This window comes from Pyrus communis, chromosome 8 (genome assembly GCF_963583255.1).
Source record: "Pyrus communis chromosome 8, drPyrComm1.1, whole genome shotgun sequence".
Classification (NCBI taxonomy): domain Eukaryota; kingdom Viridiplantae; phylum Streptophyta; class Magnoliopsida; order Rosales; family Rosaceae; genus Pyrus; species Pyrus communis.
In genome coordinates, this window is record NC_084810.1 from 16,446,136 (window position 1) to 16,468,633 (window position 22,498).

Here is a 22,498-nt window from a genome sequence, read left to right on the forward strand (position 1 = left end):
CTTAAGTAATTTTTCTCTAATAGTCCGAACTACTCGGAATACAGGAAATGAATGGTCATGATTGAATTAAAAAAATACTATTTTTATTTACCTATCAATCTAATAAATAAAAGGCCAAGCTACGCAGTCTGGACTACTGAAGACTTATTGCTTCTTAAGATAGCATTTGAAGTTTTTTTGGACAATGTATTCAAGCCAAATTCAACAAACAATCACAATTTCTACTTAATATGTTCATATGAAATATAAGAGGATGAAAATCTAGGGGGTGGGGGTGCCTAAAATTGGGAGCTTTGTGCCACTGAACCGCTTACACATCTCAACACCGTCTCTAAATCTATCTTTTATATTTTTGTCACATTATTCATGAGGATAATTAATCAAGAATTGAAATCTAACGAAACCAATTACATATTTACCAATATAAAAGTTTACTACCAAATGTATAAATCATGTGAGTCATCATAAATTATACTAGAATAAAGGGAAAGAATATATTTGGGTTAGTTGTAAAATGGATTGGATAAGATGGCACGATCTTATCCCTTTGAAGATGTAATAAGTTCATAAGAAAAGCCAAAAAGAAAAGTTGCTTATGAATTCCATTGATCCCGCAAATGATATCGAAGGGAGAAAACGAAAGGATATATTTATAAGACGAAAGCGAAGATGTTACGTATAAGAAGTCAATTTGTTAATGCTAAGAGACTGGGATGGGATGGCAACCCATATCATCCTCTGCATATTTCTTTATGCAACGGTCATCACTCGGATAAATACTCGTATGGTGGCCCTTTTCATTCGCAATAAATAATATTTGATTTGTGGTTTTACCTATCAGAAACTCCGATTGACCTATACGGCTATATAGAAAACTGGATTAGATACGTATCGTGATTGGTGTTTATTTTTATTTTTATTTTTTATTTAAATGGTACCATATTCATTAATAAGAAATAGATACGTACATCAATGAGAATAGGGTCTTAACAAAGGATCTCGATAAAAAGGGGACATTGACGATACTAGAAATGCAAAGGGGACATTGACGATACGTACATCTCATTCCATACAAAGGGGACATTGACGATACTAGAAATGCAAATTCGAGGGTGAATTTTCTCTAACCCGGAGAGGATGATGCAGATCGGTTGGCCATTACATTTATTGAATCATTGGGATAAAATGAATGACTATAACCAATCAGAAGAACTTAATAACAACCATTAGTAGCTCCTAATAATAGACAGGGCTTTTTGGACCTGTTTTGGCTGATTGGATTACTTTCTTTATGTAATTTTCAGTTTTTTTGTCATTTTAAGTTTATTGCCTTTTTTTTCTGAATGTATGTTACAAAATGGTTATAAATACCACATCTTTCTGTAAAATGGGGGAGCTGGACTTTTTTAATTAATGAAAATACTCAGAGTGTTTCCCTATTTCAGTTTTGTGCCTTTCTCTTTGTGAGATTGTTCAGCTTTTGTTTCTAGTGTCTACGTCGTAGGCTGGTACTAGAACTAAAGTTTATAGGGTTCTCAAGTCTCTCCTTGCACTATAAGATAGTGGACCCTACTTATCCATTATATCTATCATTTTAATTCGTTTTTGTCTACTACGCCATACATCACACTCCCACATTCTCTCTCACTTCTTTCTCTCTCCTTCAATTTTAAAAACAAAATAAAAAGTTTCACAGACACTTTGTGTGTGGGTGTGTGTGTGTGTGTGTGTGTGTGTGTGTGTGTGAGAGAGAGAGAGAGAGAGAGAGGGAGAGAGAGAACGTGGGAATGGAGAGAAATTTATGATTATATTTTTTTAAATTAGATATATGCTAACATATGGGTGACGGAAGAAAAAAACAAAAAAATTTGATTTGTGTGAAATTACATTACTGCCAAGGTTCTAAAAGACACTAGACGCTAGTCAGGCTGTGGATTGGGGCCTAGTACCTAAGCTACTAGGCGGAGTCTAGGCGGACTAGGCAGATTTAAGTAAATCTAATATATTTCATGTAAATAAGTGTCTACTTATACTTAAAATATATATAATTTCATCATAAACTTCAAAATAGAATGACATATATATGATGAAGTATTGGAACATAATAAAAACATAGGGAACAAGGATGTAATGTGTGTTCATTTAAGTATGCAACAAGTCTCTTACAATTTATTGAAAAAGTAAATAAAATGCAAAATGAAAGTTATCTTTTTCTGTCTAAGTGAGCCTGACCTAGGTAGGTGCCTAGGCAGGTCTGGACGGGCTAGGCAAGTGCCTAGGTATTCTAGGTGGGCGCCTTAGCAGATCTAGGCGCATTTTCTTAATTTTCAAACGTCTAGGTATTAATTGGGACGGTGGCCAACCACCTAGCGCCTAAGCGGGACTTAGGCAGAGATTTTTAGAACAGTGATTATTGCCTATTATTTTAGTTGTGATATAAGACCAGATTGTCTTTTCACCATCTTTTGGTTGACAAAATTTTTTTTATTAATAAGTATTTTAGATTAGATAACCTTCAAAGTTTTTAACCATCTCATAAAGTAGTAATGTTACATATATCAAACCTATTTATTACATCACATATTTGCATGGCTATGATCCTCTTACTTGTACCAAATTTAGTTATCATATCTCTCACGGGGCATAATCAACGTTTGCACTTTTCAAGCAAAGAGATTTCTGATATGATATGCCACATGGCAATTGATAAAGTGAAAAGGTTTACCGATTTGTGGAAGTGTCTATCATTAAGTGAGTGCGTAAACTTTACTTTTTCTTTGGAGGCTTATTAGAATTGGCTTACTTGACTTAAAACCTAATAGGAAACGTAATTTCTTTTTATTCAATCGCTCACACACACAATTAGGAACAATGGAGAGAGAGAAGAGAAGAACAAAGGAGAAAGAAGAACAGAAGCACATGTACATGTGTATAAATTAATTAAATTGGCTCATCCTATATTTCGATTATTGTTCATTCTCTTTTTTTTTTTTTTTTTTTTTTTTTTTTTTTTTTTTTTTTATTATGATACTCGTTCTCCGTCAATCAAATCGTGCATTTTCCTCCTCTCCTCCAAAAAGTGAAGAGAAAAAAAGTTCGCCCTTAAATCACGTGCCACACATGCATGATACACCAGCAAGTGGATCCGCCCATTTGTTTCTCTTCTTTAACACTGCCGACCACCACCACCACATAACTGTTGGCCAACAGTAAATGGTGAACCCATCTTGCCCTGCCGGCCAAAATATTGTAGGTTGTGTGGTGCTCTTACCATGCACCAACCCGTGACGATGCCATAAAATAAGTGGGTGAGATAGACAACGACATATAATACCAAATAAATAAGCTAAAATTCAATAATAATAATAATAATAATAATAATAATAAATAAGCTAAATCCCATGCATTTTAACCGAGATTTTTTTAAGTCGGACCATAATATTGTCTATATTATTAATTTTCTAAAAATTTCAAAAACGCCCTTTATTTACAGGCAATTGAAAAATGAACAAACTAAAATAGTTAGGACTAACATAGTAAAACCATAAATTGGAAAAAAAAATAGAAGAAATAAAACTGGTAACACGTGTTGCCATTTAGTACTATGATTTAGTAGTATTCATTTTCACTTGTAAGTGAGGAGACTTAAGTTCGATTCTTGCCAAAAGACGAATTTGAACTATATTATTGCTGGCTCATTCTGAGGCTTAGCCCACTCCCCTTTAGTGAAGATAATATCATTTGTACAATATTATAATAAATATATTTAAATTCGTCTAGGTGACACCAACCCATCACCTTTCTAACTCTTAACGTCTTTTAAAACTATGTGTTTATATCTCTTCAAATACACAATCAGATTTTCAGTAATTCTGCAATAGAATCTAGATTTGTATCTTTTATTTAAAAGTTTGTCTCTCCTTTGAAAATATGAGATTTTTCCTATATTATAAGAGATAAATGTACAAATGTAAAAACTAAAATTCAAATTTTGTAAAATCGTCCATAGGCGTCTATTTATAAAAATATTTTCTGCATGTACAAATGTGAAAGGGGATATTTACGTGCAAGAGTGCGAGAGCAAGAGCTTGCACGTGTAGAAAGGTAATATGAAAACTTTCACCATCGCAATAAAAAATATGAGTTATTGTATTATTATATGGTAACTCTAATTCAATTTTTGATGTTCATCAACTCATGAATCGGCACGTGATGTAATTAGATGATATGTAATATAAATAGATGACTCAAACACGATCCGGTTGGCACTTTACTTGGTGTCCATTAAATAAGCTTAAATAAACATTAATGGTTTATGTGGTAGTGCCAATAATATCACAAATTTTTTAGTCATTCATTTTCAGTTATCACTAAGGAAATATCATCCATTCATTTTTCTAACCATTTTCGTTTGCCTAACTTAACATCCAATTACATAGTAGAGTAGGCAGCATTAGAGATGAGAAAAATACTAGCGGTTATGGGTAATCCCAGCTACTTGATCATTTAAATTTTACAGTTACGGTTATAAATAATCGTTTAAATAAATGAACAATTATAAATATAATCGTTTATCCGTGAAATTTAACTAGGTGGTTATGGGTATTAACTTCGATTATAAACGGTTAACTATTTACCTGTTTATTTTATATATGTAAAATTAACACAAATCACGTTCTCTATTGGACAAAACTTAGATCAATGTTATTGACTATTCTGTAGTTAATTATAATATAATGTAGCTCATTATATATTATGTTAATACTTTACATTATGGGTTAAATAACCCAAGAATATTGTCTTCTAAACAATTTTTATAGCCTAAGAATACTTAGCAAATATTATATTACCTTCATTGGTAACAGTTAAAAATATCGTCCGTAAACTATTATTTCAATTATTAGAATGATACAAGGACTTAAAAAATTAAAATACGGAAATGTATGATGAATGTACTATAACGGTGTTTAATTGTTAAAAAATAAAATTATGACAAATTTTTTTTTTTAATTTTCAAGTTGTTAAAAAACATATAGACGGGTGAAAAAGGGATAATGGGAAAAAAAGGATAAATGGATTAAAAAGGGTAAATGGGTAAATGAGTATTAAACGGTTACGGTTAAATGAGTACACGGTTATTATTATGGTTAACTGTTTATAAATGGTTATGGGTATGGGTATAACCATTTAGGCAATTATTTAACAGGTAAACTGTTATGTGGGTACAAGCATAAACAGTTATGGATAAATAACTGCAATTACTCGTCTGTCATAACCGTTGCTCATCCCTAAGCAGCACTATATATTTTAAGTTCAAGTGCCAAAAATATCACAATTATTTTAACCTAAATTATTTGCCCACCACTCCAAACTACCTTTGTATAATCTTAAAATCTGTGGTCCAAATAAAACTTGTCCCCTGCTAAATGTGTTATGTCCATTAATAATGCATCCAATGTATGGTGGGAATATTCTCGTAACTTGTATATTGCTTGGAAGCATCCTATTGCCCCCCTCTCACCTTATTGTAGGAGGGCATGTTAGCTTACCATCATAAATTATGATGTATGTTGATCGTATATCTAATCATTTATCACATGTTATTTCACTTAATTTTGATTTTTTTTTTTCAAATTGAAAAAGTAATATTTAATGTGAAAGTGAACTAGAATTAGGTGAAAAGACATGCGACTGATGTTTAGATGTATGGTGAGCAAACACCATAGTTATAATGGAGAGCTTAAAATCCTCCCTTATTATAGGGATGCAAAGTTTATACTAATTCGCTTAAATGGTTTCTTCCTTTTTTTCTTTTTCTCTTAGACATATATTTGATTATCGATGTACTAAAAAAAAAAGAAAAAACTTGATTATCAATTTGACAAAAAAAAAAAAAAAAAAAGAAAAGAAAAGAAAAGAAAGTCTATCCAATATTGACATCTTAACTTGCATAAATATCTTTTTTTGTGAAAGCAATATTTCAGCTAGACTATACTAGAAAAAAGAAGATGGTTCAAATCCGACAGTTGATCAAGGAAAATATCCTAATGATTATCAGAACAATTCACCATTTGCAAATATCTTTAATCATATGGGTGGGCTCGGTTTGGTTTTTTGTCAAAATTGAAATCGAACTAAAACTTCGGTTCGGTTCAATTTTATTTCGGTTTGGTTTTGTAACAACCTGTCTCTAATTTTACGTGTTTATTAATTTTAAAAGAGTGAATTGACGAAAGTACCCCTAGAGACGAGGTTATTGACTTTCGTAGACCGTTATTTCATGACGCTTATGAGCTATTATTCTACCATATTCTTGAGCTATTATGGACATACATTTATAAAGCGTAAAGGGATTCGGTTCGGTTTGATTCGGTTCAGTTCGGTTTCTGAAACTCCAAAACTGAAATCGAATCAATAAGGTTCGGTTTGATTTTTTTTCTTTTTCAGTTCCGTTTTTTTTTTTTTTGGGTTTCGATTTGATGTTCAGTCCCTTTTTTTTCGGTTTTTGATTTTTTGAACCCACCCCTAATTAATCATTTGATTATAAAATTAAACTACTCTATTTATGGTGTAATATAGAGGCAATTTATACATGAGTCATTTTATTTTTTCATTATTATATTAATCTTCCCGACGGTTGATTTCTTTCTGTACCTTCTTTTAACTTTCATTTATTTGTAATAAAGCACACTATCTTATTTTGACCGGAAGCGTATGAGCGCCCTTAAACGCAATAGGACTATTTTCTCGTAATAAAACATCTTCTTGTGAAAAATGAAGAAAAAAAGGATACTAACTTGAATTTTCGTTGATATTTCTTTAAAGTTGGGGAATTGTTCATCGTTTACTTTACTTGATGTAATGCTTGAGAGGTACTTGCACCAATTGTTTGCGATTAACTCGTATGTGACAAAACGCATAATTGCACCATCACCTCAAATGCCGTTTTCCGCATGACCCCTTCGTGCCACGTGACATGCGCACGTGCCGCCAGCCCTATAGTCCACTCCTATTTTGCCACGTTGACGGTGGAAGTCTACACACGCTTCAATTCCCTAGAGGCTAGAGTCTCGAGGGGCCCTGTCCTCTGCCATCATGCATGCCTACTGATGCTTCCTCAAACCACTAGCCCCACTCCAGGAAGCCATTTACTTTTCACGCGTGACCACCGTAACCCTATCCTCGCTCACCTCCACGTGCTAAGCACGTGACAAACTGGGCACATATCGCAAACAGCATAGCCGCCTTCTCTGACTGAGCAATTATTAGCTGACCTCTCACCATCGCCGGTGGTCGCACCACGATCATCCATCCGCGTGGCTCGTTGCGACGACAGATCTTACCACTAGACAGTTAAAACCCGTAACCCAAACCCACACCCGCACGCAGCTTGACCGGTTGACTGTTAACTTGAGAATTACATACGCATGTAACAAATAACTCAATTATGTAAACATGTGTTGATCCTAAAAATTACCAAATCTATATGGCACGTAGGTTAAGTAATTGATAAACTAACTACGTCCTTTGGTTGTATGCGGGGTGTGCCAACTCGTCGGGCGAGCTCGGGCAGGGAGTAAAATGTGTTGATGTCGAGTTGGATATGCTATTGACTTCTTGATCTCGTGACTGCAGCCGAGGAAGAAACATGTCTGGGCCTTCGGGTTCTAGAACCTGAAGACAAGACTGCTAGTTTTGCGAAGTTCAATATCAAATTTGGCTTTCAATGTGCCGAATTTAGTAACTTGTAACACCTCACTTCGCTGATAAGGCTAATGAGATGACCTCTACCAATAAGGATTCGAAAATCCTTCTCGACCGAGACTTGGATAGATAACCAGTCGGCCTCGACGTAGTGCTATTTATCCAAATTGAAGGTGCTCTGCGGTTAGCTGATTCTACGATAGCAGTGATGTTCATCCAAACTGAAGATGTTCGCCGGTTGCCCTCACAGTGCTGTTTATCCAAACTGAAGATGTGTTGGCGAAAAAGAAAATAAAAATCTCAAAGTGTTTGAGAGATTTCGTGTGAAGCGAAGGTTTGTGCAGGGCATTTTGTGTGTTGAATTGGAGGGGGCTTCGACGTTGCACAACCTCATGTATTTATAGTACTATTTGCTTGCTAGCCATGCTGAAGATTATCTGCCGCGGCATCAAAGCAATCAAAATAATATTCCTCAGAATATTATCTTTAATAACCTCACAGATTGCCATCCTCCTGAATTTGTTTGCGAGATCGAGACCACATGCATGCTTGAATGATAAGTGGCGATTAATTTGTGCTATTAGAGACCATGTGAGGACTCTGCATACTAATCCCATCAGAAGCCTTGCCTTATCCAATCCAAAGCCGTCACTCAAAGTCAAAGACTACCAATGCAACTACAAACTTTCTTCTTCCACCATGTATGTCCATATGCATGCAAGGTAAATTGCAATTTAATTGCAATATCACTGGAGATATCATCATTTAATTATTCTCAATTCTTATCTTTTGTATGCCCTAAAAGAGACCATGTCCATTTCGAACTATACTTCCCTTCAGATGGCACCATGATTATCACTTTTCGATGATAATCATCACCAACTCTTTGCTTGGTCAAGTTCCAAGTTCATCCATTCTCATCCATGCAGAACATGCTAATCCCTTTTAAGTGTCTTTGTGCTGATCACTCCACACATGCACGAATTGCATGGAAAGTCTCTCACCCGCATGCATATGCATCACGCATGGAAGAAAATCTGTTACGCCTTGGACTACAAATCAAACCAGCTAGATTTTAAGACAAAACCAAGTCTAAATAATTTAATATATTATTAAGGGATATTATCATGACCAAAAAAATTACAATATTATTCCTTAATAATAACTAAAAATTATCCCGACTAAGCCATCTAACAGTTAAAACTTCACTCACTCAACGACCTCGATCGTTGGGGCCGATTGTGTAATTTTGGGTCCAAACAACATGCCAATACTAACATTGTCATTTAGTCCAATAATATTGTTTTTTTTGTCAAACAATTGATTTGTTAAATTAGATGTTAAATTAGAGAAATGGAATTCGGACCCACGCCAATGTGCAAGAGCCACTTTTCTCTACCATTGTGGTAGAGCTAATTGCTTCGTCCAATAATATGTTAGTACATATTTTATTGTTTTAAATAATTATATACAAACTCGGGTTTGAAATCCACCGCTGGTATGGAAGCTAAACTTGTGGTTAGGGAGAGGCTAAAATGTCTTTGTCAGTCTTCTCGACCTTCGGAATGGGTGGATAATCGTGGCTTGCCATTAGTTTTCTCATTTAAAAAATAATAATTATATACAAAATGTCCCATAATAAAAATCTAATATCCAGTTCAAGAAATAAAAATCAAATATTCAATCAACCAGTAAAATAATCTTCAACCCAAATAACAAATAGAAAAAAAAACATAATTATAGTATAAAATATTTACTACATAAAACACCAAAATTACGTTAATGAAAAAATTAACTAAAGTGTAAACATTTTTTTTTATATATACAACAAGGGAAAGTATTTAATAAAATGACCACAATCATAATAAGTTACGATAGATTGATCTTTTTGACACCATCCCAAACATAAAAATTATTAAAATGAAATCATGAACTACTAATAGCATCTACCAAAAAAATTTACTTCTATGTAAACACGTGCCAAAAAAGTACAATCGAAAAAAGCGGCCATCCACTAGATATCTTCAATAATTTAGATAAATTACGTCACAATACGATTGAAATCCTGAAATACTAATAGGAAAAAACCCTTCCGCGTCCCTCCCTCTATTTAACCGGAAATAGCCAGTACCCGGTCACCACTCTTGGAAAAGTCGTGTTAATTTCTAGGCTACCCCTTATCTTGTCGTGGGTATAAATACAGACGTGGGCGGGGGCTGATTTAAAGCTCTCTCCCCAATTCTATTGTATTTTCCCTTTTGCCGTCGTCGGATTCTGGTTATTACAGTTATACCAATCAGGTTATGATCGCTGTCGGCTACCGGAAATTTGGGAGCCGAAGCTCTTCCCCTGCTCTCGGCTTCCCTCGCCCCAGGTATTTCCGATACCGACGCTTGAGGTAATCGGTAACTGCTCCACCCGCTCGAAAACGAAACGCCACAAAAGTAGTTATTTCCGTTGTTGTCCTATAGATATTACATTATTTTTTTACGGAGCATGCCCAGCCCGAAGAGTTCTAGCCGGAGGGGGCAGCCGGAAGAGAAGAACCGCAGGCCGAGACCGCTCTCCGACAGATCATCGTCGTTCCACGGCCAGTTTCCCGAGGTGGCGACGCAGCAGCTTCGGAGGCCGAAAACGGTGCCGGACATGGCGTCGTTCAGGAACGCGGTGGGAACGATGGCGTCGTCGATGGAATTACGGCCAAAGCTGACGAAGCTGCTCCTCAACGTTACGATCCAGGGGAGCGTCGGGGCCATACAGGTCGTGATGTCGCCGGAACTGACGGTAGGAGATCTGGTCGCGGCGGCCGTGCGGCAATACGGGAAGGAAGGTCGCCGTCCGATCTTGCCTTCCGTCGAGCCGTCGTTGTTCGACCTCCATTACTCGCAGTTCAGCTTAGAAAGTAAGCGTTTATTGTCTTTTCGCCTTATAAAATCAACGTCCCCGATTTAATTTCGTATGCGATTGATTGACACGTGTCCGGCGCGTATTGATTGTGGTAATTATCTGTGGGGCCAGGTTTGGATAGGGAGGAGAAGCTGATGGAGTTGGGATCCAGGAACTTTTTTCTGTGCCCTAACGCAAAAGCCGTGGGCGGTTGCGGTGGCGGTGGAGTGACGGCGTCGTCCGCGTCATGTTCAAAAGAGGCGGAGAAAGTTTCAAGGAATGGGTTTGCGTGGCTGAAGTTCATGAATTTCATGTTGTAGTTGGGATTAATTAGTTTGGCCACAATTAATTAAATGTTAATTATTTGAAAATTGCATGTGGCAGTGTATATATGTAGGTCTGTCGTAGAAGAAGGTTTTCTAATTCAGGATTTTATTAGCACAAGAAAATGGCTTAATAAGCAGCTTTAGAATTTTGGAGGGAGCTTTCTCTTGATATGTGTAATGTTCCTTGAATTATATAATAAGCACTTGCAATTTGTACAGTTCAAATTTTGGTTGTATTTGACATCAATTATGCATCTTTAGGCATTCAAAAAAAATTTGAATGGGGTTTTCCTGAATTTTCAAGTTTGCCCACTCACTTTAGCACTCCATATGTCAGTTTTTTTTTTTAACAAAAAGGGTCCAACACTTATTACTACGTTCTAGCGGTCGGTATTCTTCACTTTCCGTGAGTACAAAAAGTAATGTTAGGAAATCTAAATTTGTAGAGAAAATTACAAATTAAATAATGTGTTACTAATGGGAATGAACATGTTCATCAACTCTTAAATTATAATTCAACCATCAAATTTTATGTCATTAATTTATAAAAAAAAATATCTATAAATTTAATCTTCCTATCGAGTATAAAAATGTCATTATAAATTAAAAATAAGAAGATAATTTAGGGTGAATCTCAAATATGTATAACAATTGATAATATTATTTAGATGAGAGTGTAGTTATAATATTTAATGCCGCCTCATCCTTCTTCTATTATCATGATTAAAGTGTGTAAAACCCTCCTCCATTATTATTGTTTCGATTAAAAAGGATGTGTACAATCACCAGCTAGATTATGGTAGGGCACGCGTAACTGCTAACTTTTAAGTGGTGGTTGGTCAGTGTAATCATGCACTAGTATTATGATCGGAACACGAATAGTATATCAGATGTTTTTATATAAGTAATGAAATTTTTTATTTTTTTAAGTTATTAACATTTTAACATACATATCTCACTATTTGTATGGTGACACGTGGTGTACAATCCCGTATTTCGGTCACACTAAAAAATCTCTCCATATATACTCATTTTCTAATTTGGCAAATCAAAAGATGAAACGCAAATAACCATTTACCACAGTGGTAGAAAAATATTGAGCCCTTACATAAGGACATGGGTTTAAACCCTGTCAATAGCTACTCTAACAACTAATATAACAAAATCTATTGTTTGATTATAAAAAAAAAAATGATGATACAATCTTTTGTTTTTAAAAAGTCTAAGGAAAATTAAACAACATATGTACTATTATTTAAAACAATAAAACATGTGCTAAAATATTATTCAGCCAAATCTAAAATGCAAGTATACAAAGTATACACTAGTGAGTATCTAAGTATTATCCAAAGTTATTTGAAGAGTGTCAATTTTTAAAAGTAGTTTCAATGAAAATAAAATCACTCAATAGTTTAATAGATACATGCTCTTTGTTCAAAGGGATCACCATTTTTGGATAAAAAAAGGGGCTAGTTGTAAGGCCCATTTCCCATTAAACTTCGACGATCCAAACATTATATTTTGTAAGTCTCAATTCATAGATCATTTTTACAAAAATTCAATTTAATTGGAAAACCACATGATGCAATTTCATTGTTTCTTGTAAAACAAATTGTTCGTCAATTTCTTTGAACTCAAGTAGATGTCTCAAATATTTTCAACTCGGCTTATATTTTGCAACAATGATCTACGAGGTCCAACTTGAAAAATAAACGATTTGAATCGTTGAAGTTCGATGTGCCGTGAGTCCCATAACTAATCCCCATTTGACATGAACGTTGTATTTTAGTTTAGTTGGAAAATATATATATTTTTTTAAGTTTGTTCAGTAGACCATGTTAAACTGTCTTTTAAATAGAGATGAGTTCTATTTGTTTTGGTGACCCTTATTTCTTTTTCAGACAAGTAGTATAATGTAATGTGATCTACGAAAATGTATTTTTATATGCTTAACGATATATGATCAGACCTGGCAATTCATCAACTTTTATACGCGAGAACTTCAGCCCTCGACTTGGTCGTCAAAAGTATATGGTCACTTCGTTGACTTGCAACTTGTAAGATTAATGGGATCATATGCCAGTCACAGAAAGAGAACAACTTCCCTTTTTTTTTTCTTTTTTTTTTTTTATCAAAAGAACAAATTGCTTTAATTATCGTGCTTATGGGCGTCGAGCCTTTTTATCATTGTTCTAAAAAAGGGTCTAGGTGGCCGTCTAGATACTGGGCGCGGTAGTGCCGATGCAATTAGATAGGTGCTCTTAGGCGTCCTGGGCGATCTAGGCAGCTGTCTAGGTGGCGGTCTAGGCAGAGTAGAGGTTTCCTAGGAAGAAATTCCATCGCTTCGACTCCCTCTCTCTGTGCACCACAACTTTCTTAGATGTTGCTCCCTATCTCTGAAATCCATCGAAGAAGAGGAACTTACAGCGCAAAACAGAAGAAGAGGAAACAAGAAAAAAAGGAAGAATGTACAGAAGGAAAACGAAGAGAAAAAGAAAGAAGAAGAAGTGTAAAGGAAAGAAGACAAAGACGATGAGAAAAAGGAAAGAATAAAAATGAATAAACATTTTCAATTTTCAAGGCATCAATAAAGGAGTCTATTGACTGATGTAAGGGATGGGGACCAGGGGTGAAGTGTAAGGGTCACACCACACAAGTGGTGTTTTTGGAAATTTGGGAGGATGCATGCACCTTTTCACTGATTTTTATTTTTATGACAATTAGATATAATCATTCAAAATATCTTAACTAATATGGCATATATGTGTGTTTTTAAATTTTGAACTTTGGATACTAATTTTGCATTTTATCATTTTATTTATTTATTATTGTATTTATGAATTTCATAAAAGTATAATTTTTTGTAAGTGTCAATATGCACCTACTTACAAGATATACAAGAAATTTACCTAAATCCGCCTAGGCCACCTAGGCACGCGCCTAGACCCTGCCTAGGCGCTAGGCACCAACCCTTCCCCTGACTAGCGCCTAGCGTTTTTTAGAACCTTGTTTTTTATACAGAGACATGAGTTTTCAATGCTTATGAATATGTTATTTAGGTGGATTGTGACCACTGGCTGATGCAGGGGAAGGGATCAGCTGATCCTATTTGGTGAATCTTCATATATGATTTGGATGCTATTCATTTGAAGGTTGTAGTTGTCCTACATATATGATCTCCAACTGCTTGATAAAATGTCTTAAAGAAGAGTTGTCATACTTATTATTTTTTATAAAAATATCAACTTGGGCATTATATTCTTGCTATGTGTTCAAGTAGTGAATTTTCTCAATTGAAAGGAATTGGTAGTGATAGGGCTTTTACCACGTGCAAAAGTAGGGATAAAAACACTTAAAAATATTTGCAAGAGTACAAGGTTATCCTAGTATAGCAACTCAAGTAAGGTCGTTTTCCACAATGATTGAATGAATAATTTATGTAGATACCAAATCTTAATTAATTATTTGAAGCAAAGATTGGAAAAGGTCGATTTTGAATTTAAAAATAATAAAAACGAATTTAATTAAAAAGGTTAAAGAAATTAGCAAAGTAAAGAAAACAAAAGAAAACGTTTTGAAAACCAAATTATAAAAGCCTTGGGTTCCGCCGTCCCCTTAACAATCCTATGCAATTTTACCAATTACTTATGAATTTCTGCATACATGGTTTGAAGGTTAGGTTTTGCTAATGCATATTTTCCTCGTGATGTTCAAGCAAAAACATATATTTAACATGCAACCCGTCTGTGATGTTCAGATCGAATATAAATATGCAAGACTCATTAAGCTTTGTGAAACCCTTTGAAAAACCATGCAACCCTTAAGAGCGTGATCCTTAAGTGAACTTACAATTACTAATCACTAGAAGCCCTCTCCAATTTCAAGGTGATGTTCCAACAGAAATTGCATCAAATTACTTGTCTAAAAACCCTAATGGTCGCAAATCACTAACACAATTAGATAGTTTAATCACGATGATTAATAATTCAAATCAAATATGCATCCATTCATAAGCAAATTAATAAAATCACATATTCATACTAAGGCTCATGGCTTCGCTCTAGCAAACGGAAATTAGTTACGAACAACTATAAAAACTAAAGAAAATATATTAACTAGAAAAAGGATTGAAAACACCTTGTAGGTAAAAAGTCTGAAGTTCCAATAGAAATTGCATCAAATTACTTGTCTAAAAACCCTAATGGTCGCAAATCACTAACACAATTAGATAGTTTAATCACGATGATTAATAATTCAAAGCAAGCATGCATCTATACATAAGCAAATTAATAAAACCACATATTCATGCTAAGGGTCATGGCTTCGCCCTAGCAAACGGAAATTAGTTACGAACAATTATAAAAACTAAGGAAAATATATTAACTAGAAAAATGATTGAAAACACCTTGTAGGTAAAAAGTCTGAAGTTCTCCAAAATAATGCATGCGTTCTCCCACCAAAACCCTAATGGCTAAAAAGCCTTATTTATACTACTCCAAATTAAAACCCTCATAGAAAAGGTTTTCTAAAACTAGGAAATAAAATAACAAAATAATAACTAGAAATTACATTTCTATTATGACTAGGAAATCTGCCCAGCAGAGAAATAACCACATTTCTAGACCTTCAGGGCTCCAAAACAGGCCCAAAATGACTCAAATTAACGATTAGGACCTCCTCTTCAAGTTCTAAGAAAAGCCCAAGTCCAAAATCCGTCATCTTCCAGCCCAAAAGTCGCAAATAAGTTTTGCAGCCCAATCTGCCAACACTGCACGCCAGACATAAATTAATTCGCCATGATCAGATGCTTCGAGATGAAACTATGAAATTTTGGTCCAACCTTCTTGACAGATTCATGAACCCGCTCCAATTGGAATCACTCAAAAATTCCACCGTTTGATTACTTTATGCTCAAAACAAGTTCACATGTTCTACATTAAAAACACATAGCAAAACATCAAAATCTCACCAAAATAATAACCAAAATATACCAAGAATAGGGAATAAAATATAGTATAAAATCGACCCATCAGGTAGTCTTGCAAAAAAAAATGGTGGAGATAGGGAGGAACTTAGTATATAATCATGTGTATTTGCTAATTATGTTTCCTTTGTTTATACCGGTTGCTATTGCTTTAGTGGAGAGAGTCTTTTTCCACTATTAATATTGTGAAATGAGAGATCAATGGTTGAGTGATAGCACGATGGTCTATATTGAGAGCAATATTTTTTTTCCATTGATAACGAAATTATATTGCACAATTTTCAAAATATGAAAACATGTTGTGGATAATTGTAACTTATGTTGTTATTTGTTCAATAAACTATGAATGATGAAACTATGGTTTAATTTCTAAAGTTATTATATATCTAAAAAATGTTTGTGAACTTTTATATGTGGCCCTCCAAATAATTTTTCTTGGATCCGCCACTGATTGTGACTCAATGTAGACTCCATTTTTGAAATACAGTTTTAATCCTATTATGTAACAATGAAGAAGAACAACAAATATGCGATATTAAGTACAAATGACACATAATAATACTTTTACATGGTAAAACCTGATAGGATTTTTAGTACCTGCACAAATAGGGTTAAAATCACTGAAAATACTTGCAAGAATACAAGGTAATTATAGTATAAATGCTCATGTAAGGTCGTTGTCTAGATTTTATCAAAGATTTGAGATTTATGAATTTGAAAAGATTAGATAAACAATAAAAAAATTGGAAATTTGGAAATAATGGCAGCAAAGAAGAAAAAAGTATTTTAAAATTAACAATTTAGAGAAATCTAGGGTTTAGCTGTCACCGTCTCAATCCTATGCAATTCTATCAATTACTTATGAATTTCCGCATACATGCTTTGAAGGTTAGATTTTCCTAATGCATATTTTCCTTGTGATGTTCAAGCGAAAACTTATATCTAGCATGCAATCTGTCTATGATGTTTAGATAAAATATAAACATGCAAGACTCATCAAGTTTCGTGAAAACCCTTTAAAAAACCATGCAACCCTTAAGAGCATGATGTTTGCCTTAAGTGAACTTACAACTACTAATCACAAGAAGCCCTCCTCAATTTCAGGGTGATGTTCCAATAGAAATTGCATCAAATTACTTGTCTAAATCAATCAATAAAATATATAAATAGTTTCGCAGTGATTAATAATTCAAAGCAAGCATGCATCCATTCATAAGCAAATTAATAAAATTACATATTCATGCTAAGGTTCATGGCCTAACCCTAGCAAAGGAATTAGTTACACATATTCATAATAAAAATCAAAGAAAATATCATTAACTAAAAAAAAGAATGAAAACACCTTGTAGGTAAAAAACCTGAAATTCTCCAAAGCTTGCTAAATTCTCTCCATGTTGCGTTCAGAACCCTAATGGCTAAAAAGCCTTATTTATACTACTCCAAATTAAAACCCTCCACACAAGGTGCGTTCCCAAACAGATTATGTCTTTACCGTTGGAGGCACTGCAATCTCTTGGAGGTCAACTAAACAAACCTTAGTTGTCACTTCATTTAACCATGCTGAAATTCTTGCCATAGATGAAGCAACTTGGGAATGCTTTTGGTTGAGAGGAGTTGTGGGTTATATTCGAAGCTCTTGCAATCTTTATCTCGTCGTTGATGTCCCGACGGTGATCTTTGAAGACAACGCAGCATACATTGAACAGCTCAAGAAAGGTTACATCAAATGAGACAACACCAATCACATTGCATTGAAGTTATTCTTTTCACATCAACAATAAGTGCATCAGAAGATTGAAGTCACGTAAATCCGTTCACAAGATAATCTGGCCGACCTTTTCACCAAATCACTGCTGAAGACGACATTTTAGAAGTTCATTCATGGAATTGGTATGCGTAAACTTTCTGAGTTGTAACTTTACTATTTCTCTTTGGAATTTTGTCAAACTTAGGGAGAGAATCTTGAAGATACTTGCTTGATCTTAATGTAATCTTTTTCCCTACGATTAGGGGCATTTTTCCCACTGGGTTTTTGCTACCTAACTAGGTTTTAACGAGGCACCCACATTGGGCTAGTCATATCCCTGATGACATCCCGTAGACGTTTCTTTTGACTTTGCAATTCTCACGCATTTTTCCTTAGACTATGGATTTTGTCCCTACTCGAGTTTTTGCCATGGCCTTAGGGTTTTTTAGTGAGACTTACTACTTATGCAAGTTCCTACCTTATTGAGAATAAGCGTTGTTCCTTAGAATCAGTGTCGACGAGTCGACTTCCTCAACTTTTGCATGATGCTGAAGCTACATTGAGTATTTACACACTCAAGGGGGAGTGTTGTAAACTTTCCTAGTTTAAGTGTGATTGTATAAATCCTAAATTAGATTTGATTCTAGTTATCCTTTCCTATTACGACTTGTATTACTTGGGGAAGAAGGAATATCTTCTCTCCTTTTACTACTATAAATAAAGGCACAATGTAGGAGGGATAACAACACACATTCCCCTACAATTCAACAAACACATCTCTCTCAATCTCTCTCCCTCTACCACCGGCTCCCTTTAACCTTGTCAGATAAAATAGACCACAACAGTGGGGGTTTAATTGCACTATATTTCAATTTTGTTTTGTAAAACTTGTTGGTTAGTAGTCAAATTTGTGTATGCCTAGATTGTGGGGCTTATCAAAAATTTAATTGCTTGCTTTATGAAGGAAATCGATAATAATTTTATTGGCTTCGTGATTATAAATGGGATAGAGGAATCAAATATGGAAAACCTTTTTTTGGCATTGTTATCTATTTGTAATATATGAAAATTGGTTGTGATTAATAACATTCTGGATATTGAAATTTTTGGTGGAGATATTATTCTTCTTATAATCTTTCTGCTAAGAACCAAAATGATACCTAGAGGATCCTAGCTTGCAGTCATGATCTGATGCCAACAACATCCGTTTGAAGTGAGAAATAAGGGAGCAAGTCCATCCTGGAATACTTGGTATTTATAGCGTCTTTGGCTAACAAATTATGTATATATCTTGAACAGGTATACTTCAAATTTTCATGATCATTACTTTGACATCATATCTTGCATGCCTAACACTCATGTGAAATATAAATCTAGTTTTAAATTCAAATGAGAATTCACAAGGGTCCCTATCCATTCTGTTTTATCAATGTTCTTATTTCTTGGATGATCTCGCTTTTGTTCAATTATAAATAAATAACCGTTTTGATGGAGATTTGTAGCATCATTCAAGTAAATACAGATTGAGATCGGATTAATGTTGCCAATAGTATGTTTCACAAATCATTAATCTTATTTAATTTCTAATCGTCATTGGTAACAAAAGGGAAACTGCCTTCGATTGGATTTACGCTTTGGGGAAAAGTTTTAGTCCATTAATGGAGTTTTCAATTTCTTGTTATTAAGCCATTCAATTTGTTAAGTGATATTATAGTTAATAGTCTATTTATACAAACTTTTTCCAGTCTTTAACTTTACTCATGGTTAAACGAACTTGGGATCAAAATTTTTTATTATTTTTTATTTTTTTAAAGTAGACAAACTCATTCTACTTCGTAAAGGTAATTTATGAGCTATTGAAAAATTATAGGTTCTGTTCAATATTTTGAAAATTTGGATGCTTGTTACAGTTGTACAAAATGCAAATGTCATCTTAATTAGTGCTTAATATTTTGGTTAAAGAGATTTAATGTGGGGGTTACAAATTTTTAATTCGTTCATGCCAATTAAGTATATTGATTAATATTATTTTTCAAGTGAATATTATATTCATATATTTTGTGAGTATGTATTGAATGAGAATTACAACATGTTATGACATGAGATTATATTCTAATGTTATTTCATTACTATAAATTTGTGGGGTGTTTATGGTTAACATGCTATAATATTTATGAGATATCTGTTTAATACTTGCAAATTATTATTTTTATTTCTTCAACTTGTTGGGGTACATCTCAGCATAAGGCATTGGAAAAGTTATATTCTGGGTATAAAACACGTAAGAGGTAGTCTTGATTAATGACTGATGTGTGACATGCAGGTTGAAGAGTTGAGGCTAATTAAGTGGCCTAAACCTGTTTGAGATTTTCAATTATTTAAGGGAAATACAAATTTATTTACCATATGCATGCATATGCACTTGATATAATTAATTTGAATCTTCCTTCTTTCTTATTTTCGAGTAGCGGGGCTAAGAGTGTGACATCCCGTCCCGGAAATACCGAAATGTACGTATGAAATTACAATTTTACCCCTAGTGTGCTTTCGTCACGTTTTGGTTGTTTGTTGTGTTGTGGCATGTGTTTGGAACCTCACACACTCCCACACACACTCGGACACTATCCTTCTCTCTCTCCCTCTGTCTTCTCTCTCTCCCGAGTCCTCTATCCTTCTTCTTCTTCCTAAAAACGTACGGACCAACACACATACCCCTCAAACCGTGACAGATCGAGGAAACTAAGGACACCATTCAACTCGTGAGGTCGAGGCGAGCACAACCATACCATTTTCAGGTAGGAACCTCAACGTTTTCACGTCGAATTCACAAGCCCCGATTTATGTACTGTTCATGCAAAATTTTTACGTTGAGTTTTTGGGATTTCTAAGCTCATAGGTAGCTTGGTGGTGTCCCAAGGAGCCTCGGAGTGCTTCGTTGGACGAAATTGGACGTCGGAATCGTCCTACTCGAAGTTGGCCGGTTTTGGTTGTTTGCACAGGTAAGATTTCGTAATTTTTAGCCTTTAAAAGTGGTCCAACGTGATTCTTCTGGTCTAGGGCTTTCTTTTGGTCCAAGAATCATAGAAAATGGTTGAGAAACGAAGGAGATTAGTAAGTTTAAAGTTTTTCCCAGTTTCCGGCGACCGGAGTCCGGCGAGGGTAGGCCGGAGAAGAAAGGGGAATATTCCGTCAAGTTTGACGGAATATTCCTAACGGCAGTGACGGTATCCGGTTAGATTTGACGGAATATTCCGTCAGTTTAACGGAATATTCCTGACGGCGTCTGTTGACACCGTCAGGGTGCCTGGCACGTGGCCGCGCGTGGGGGGCGCGTAGGTCCGTGCCTGTGCTGGCGTGTGGGGGCGCGTGCGGGGTCCAAAAATTATTTTAAAAATATGGTTGTGATCCTGAGGTTGTGTAGAGCACGTTGGTATATTCATTTGTCCATTTTGAGCAATGTATGAGAAGTTATTACGAGAAACGGGTTATGTGCTTTAAAGTTAACGTTTTTATAGTTGTTTCGCATTTAGGTGACATGTACCCAGAGGACGAGCGTGCACACGCGAGGCAGGGGGGCTACGACCCTTCTACATATCAGTGAGTGGGCTTTTGTTTTCCGCATATACCTATATACATTTATATTCCCAGAAATTAAATTAAAAAGGGTTATTTGCCTTATGCCATGCACTTTATTATTTATCGTTTATGCATCTTTGTATGCATTATTTGTGGCATACATATACATATGCATATGTCATATATATTTATATGTGGGTGCTGTGGAGGCATAGGTAAGTGCCAGGTAAGCGTTAATTAACGATTGCATTACATAGTGTTTAGTGATGCTTAGAGAGCTCATAACCTGCACCCCCGGTGTTAGTGCTCCCGCCCAGAGTAGGGCACAGTCCTTCACGTGTTGTTCACCTCCCACACCATACGCTCAGCTTGGATCCAAGCTAGGTGCATAGGCCTGTCGTACAGACCACTTTAGGTGGTTCCGACTCGTAGGTGACCCGCGATTATTCGCACAGCCTTCACGTGATCGTAGCACTAGAGCGTATATATGTATTACACCCAGGCCTGTCGTACAGACCACATAGAGTGGTTCCGACTCGTGGGCAGGTTCAGTTGTTGAGTTTGAGATTGAGCTCTATATGCAGCCGTACATGTCACGTTAGGTGACTCCGGTTGCCAGATGTTATGTTATTGTTATGATTCATACCTGAGCACATACATTTCATTACGAGATTTTGACATGGCATATCTTGAGCATGATTGGCATACCCTTGAGCATGTTGGGCATATCTATACATACGTACATATGTTTATTTTCTGGGAAGTATACAGGTTTTACGGTGAGGGGTTAGAATGTATTTTATGAAATGGTTTTCAAAGAACTTTGTTTTTGCCCACTCACGCTTTTGTTTTGCGCCCCTCCAGGTTCTAGTTGCTTAGCCGTTGCGGTGGTTTCCCTTGAGAGCTTTCCGGCGTTCTGACAGACACTCCACATTGTAGGGTCGCCTTCGGGCGTACTACTGTTGTCGTTTTATTTGGACTGCTATAGACCTGCTCTGAATTTGTAGCGCACTAACTAGCACTCATTCTAGTACTTGTATGCTAGTTTTTAATTATTCGTACTTTTATATTACTACTTATTAGCTTCCGCACGTGCACATGGCTACGTCACCTTTGTGTGACGGCCAGCACGCTCCGATCTCGGTCGGGGTGTGTCAGTTTGGTATCAGAGCCTAGGTTTGGCAGTCCTGTGTCCTTGTGAGTATTCTAATAATTTTGGTGTCTTCTGTCAGAACTATGCCGCCTCGTCGGGAACCCCGTCGCTCTTCTGAGCCT

The 22,498-nt window shown here is 35.4% G+C and overlaps 1 protein-coding gene across 1 annotated transcript; it reads left to right on the forward strand.

The window, feature by feature from the left end:
• The first annotated feature begins 10,040 nt into the window (after nt 1-10,040).
• Nucleotides 10,041-11,141, forward strand: LOC137742764 (uncharacterized). The gene is made up of 2 exons (XM_068482711.1): nt 10,041-10,606; nt 10,723-11,141. The coding sequence occupies exons 1-2, from the start codon at nt 10,201-10,203 to the stop codon at nt 10,908-10,910; spliced, it is 594 nt and encodes a 197-aa protein (XP_068338812.1). The 5' UTR covers nt 10,041-10,200; the 3' UTR covers nt 10,911-11,141.
• The last annotated feature ends 11,357 nt before the right edge of the window (nt 11,142-22,498 follow it).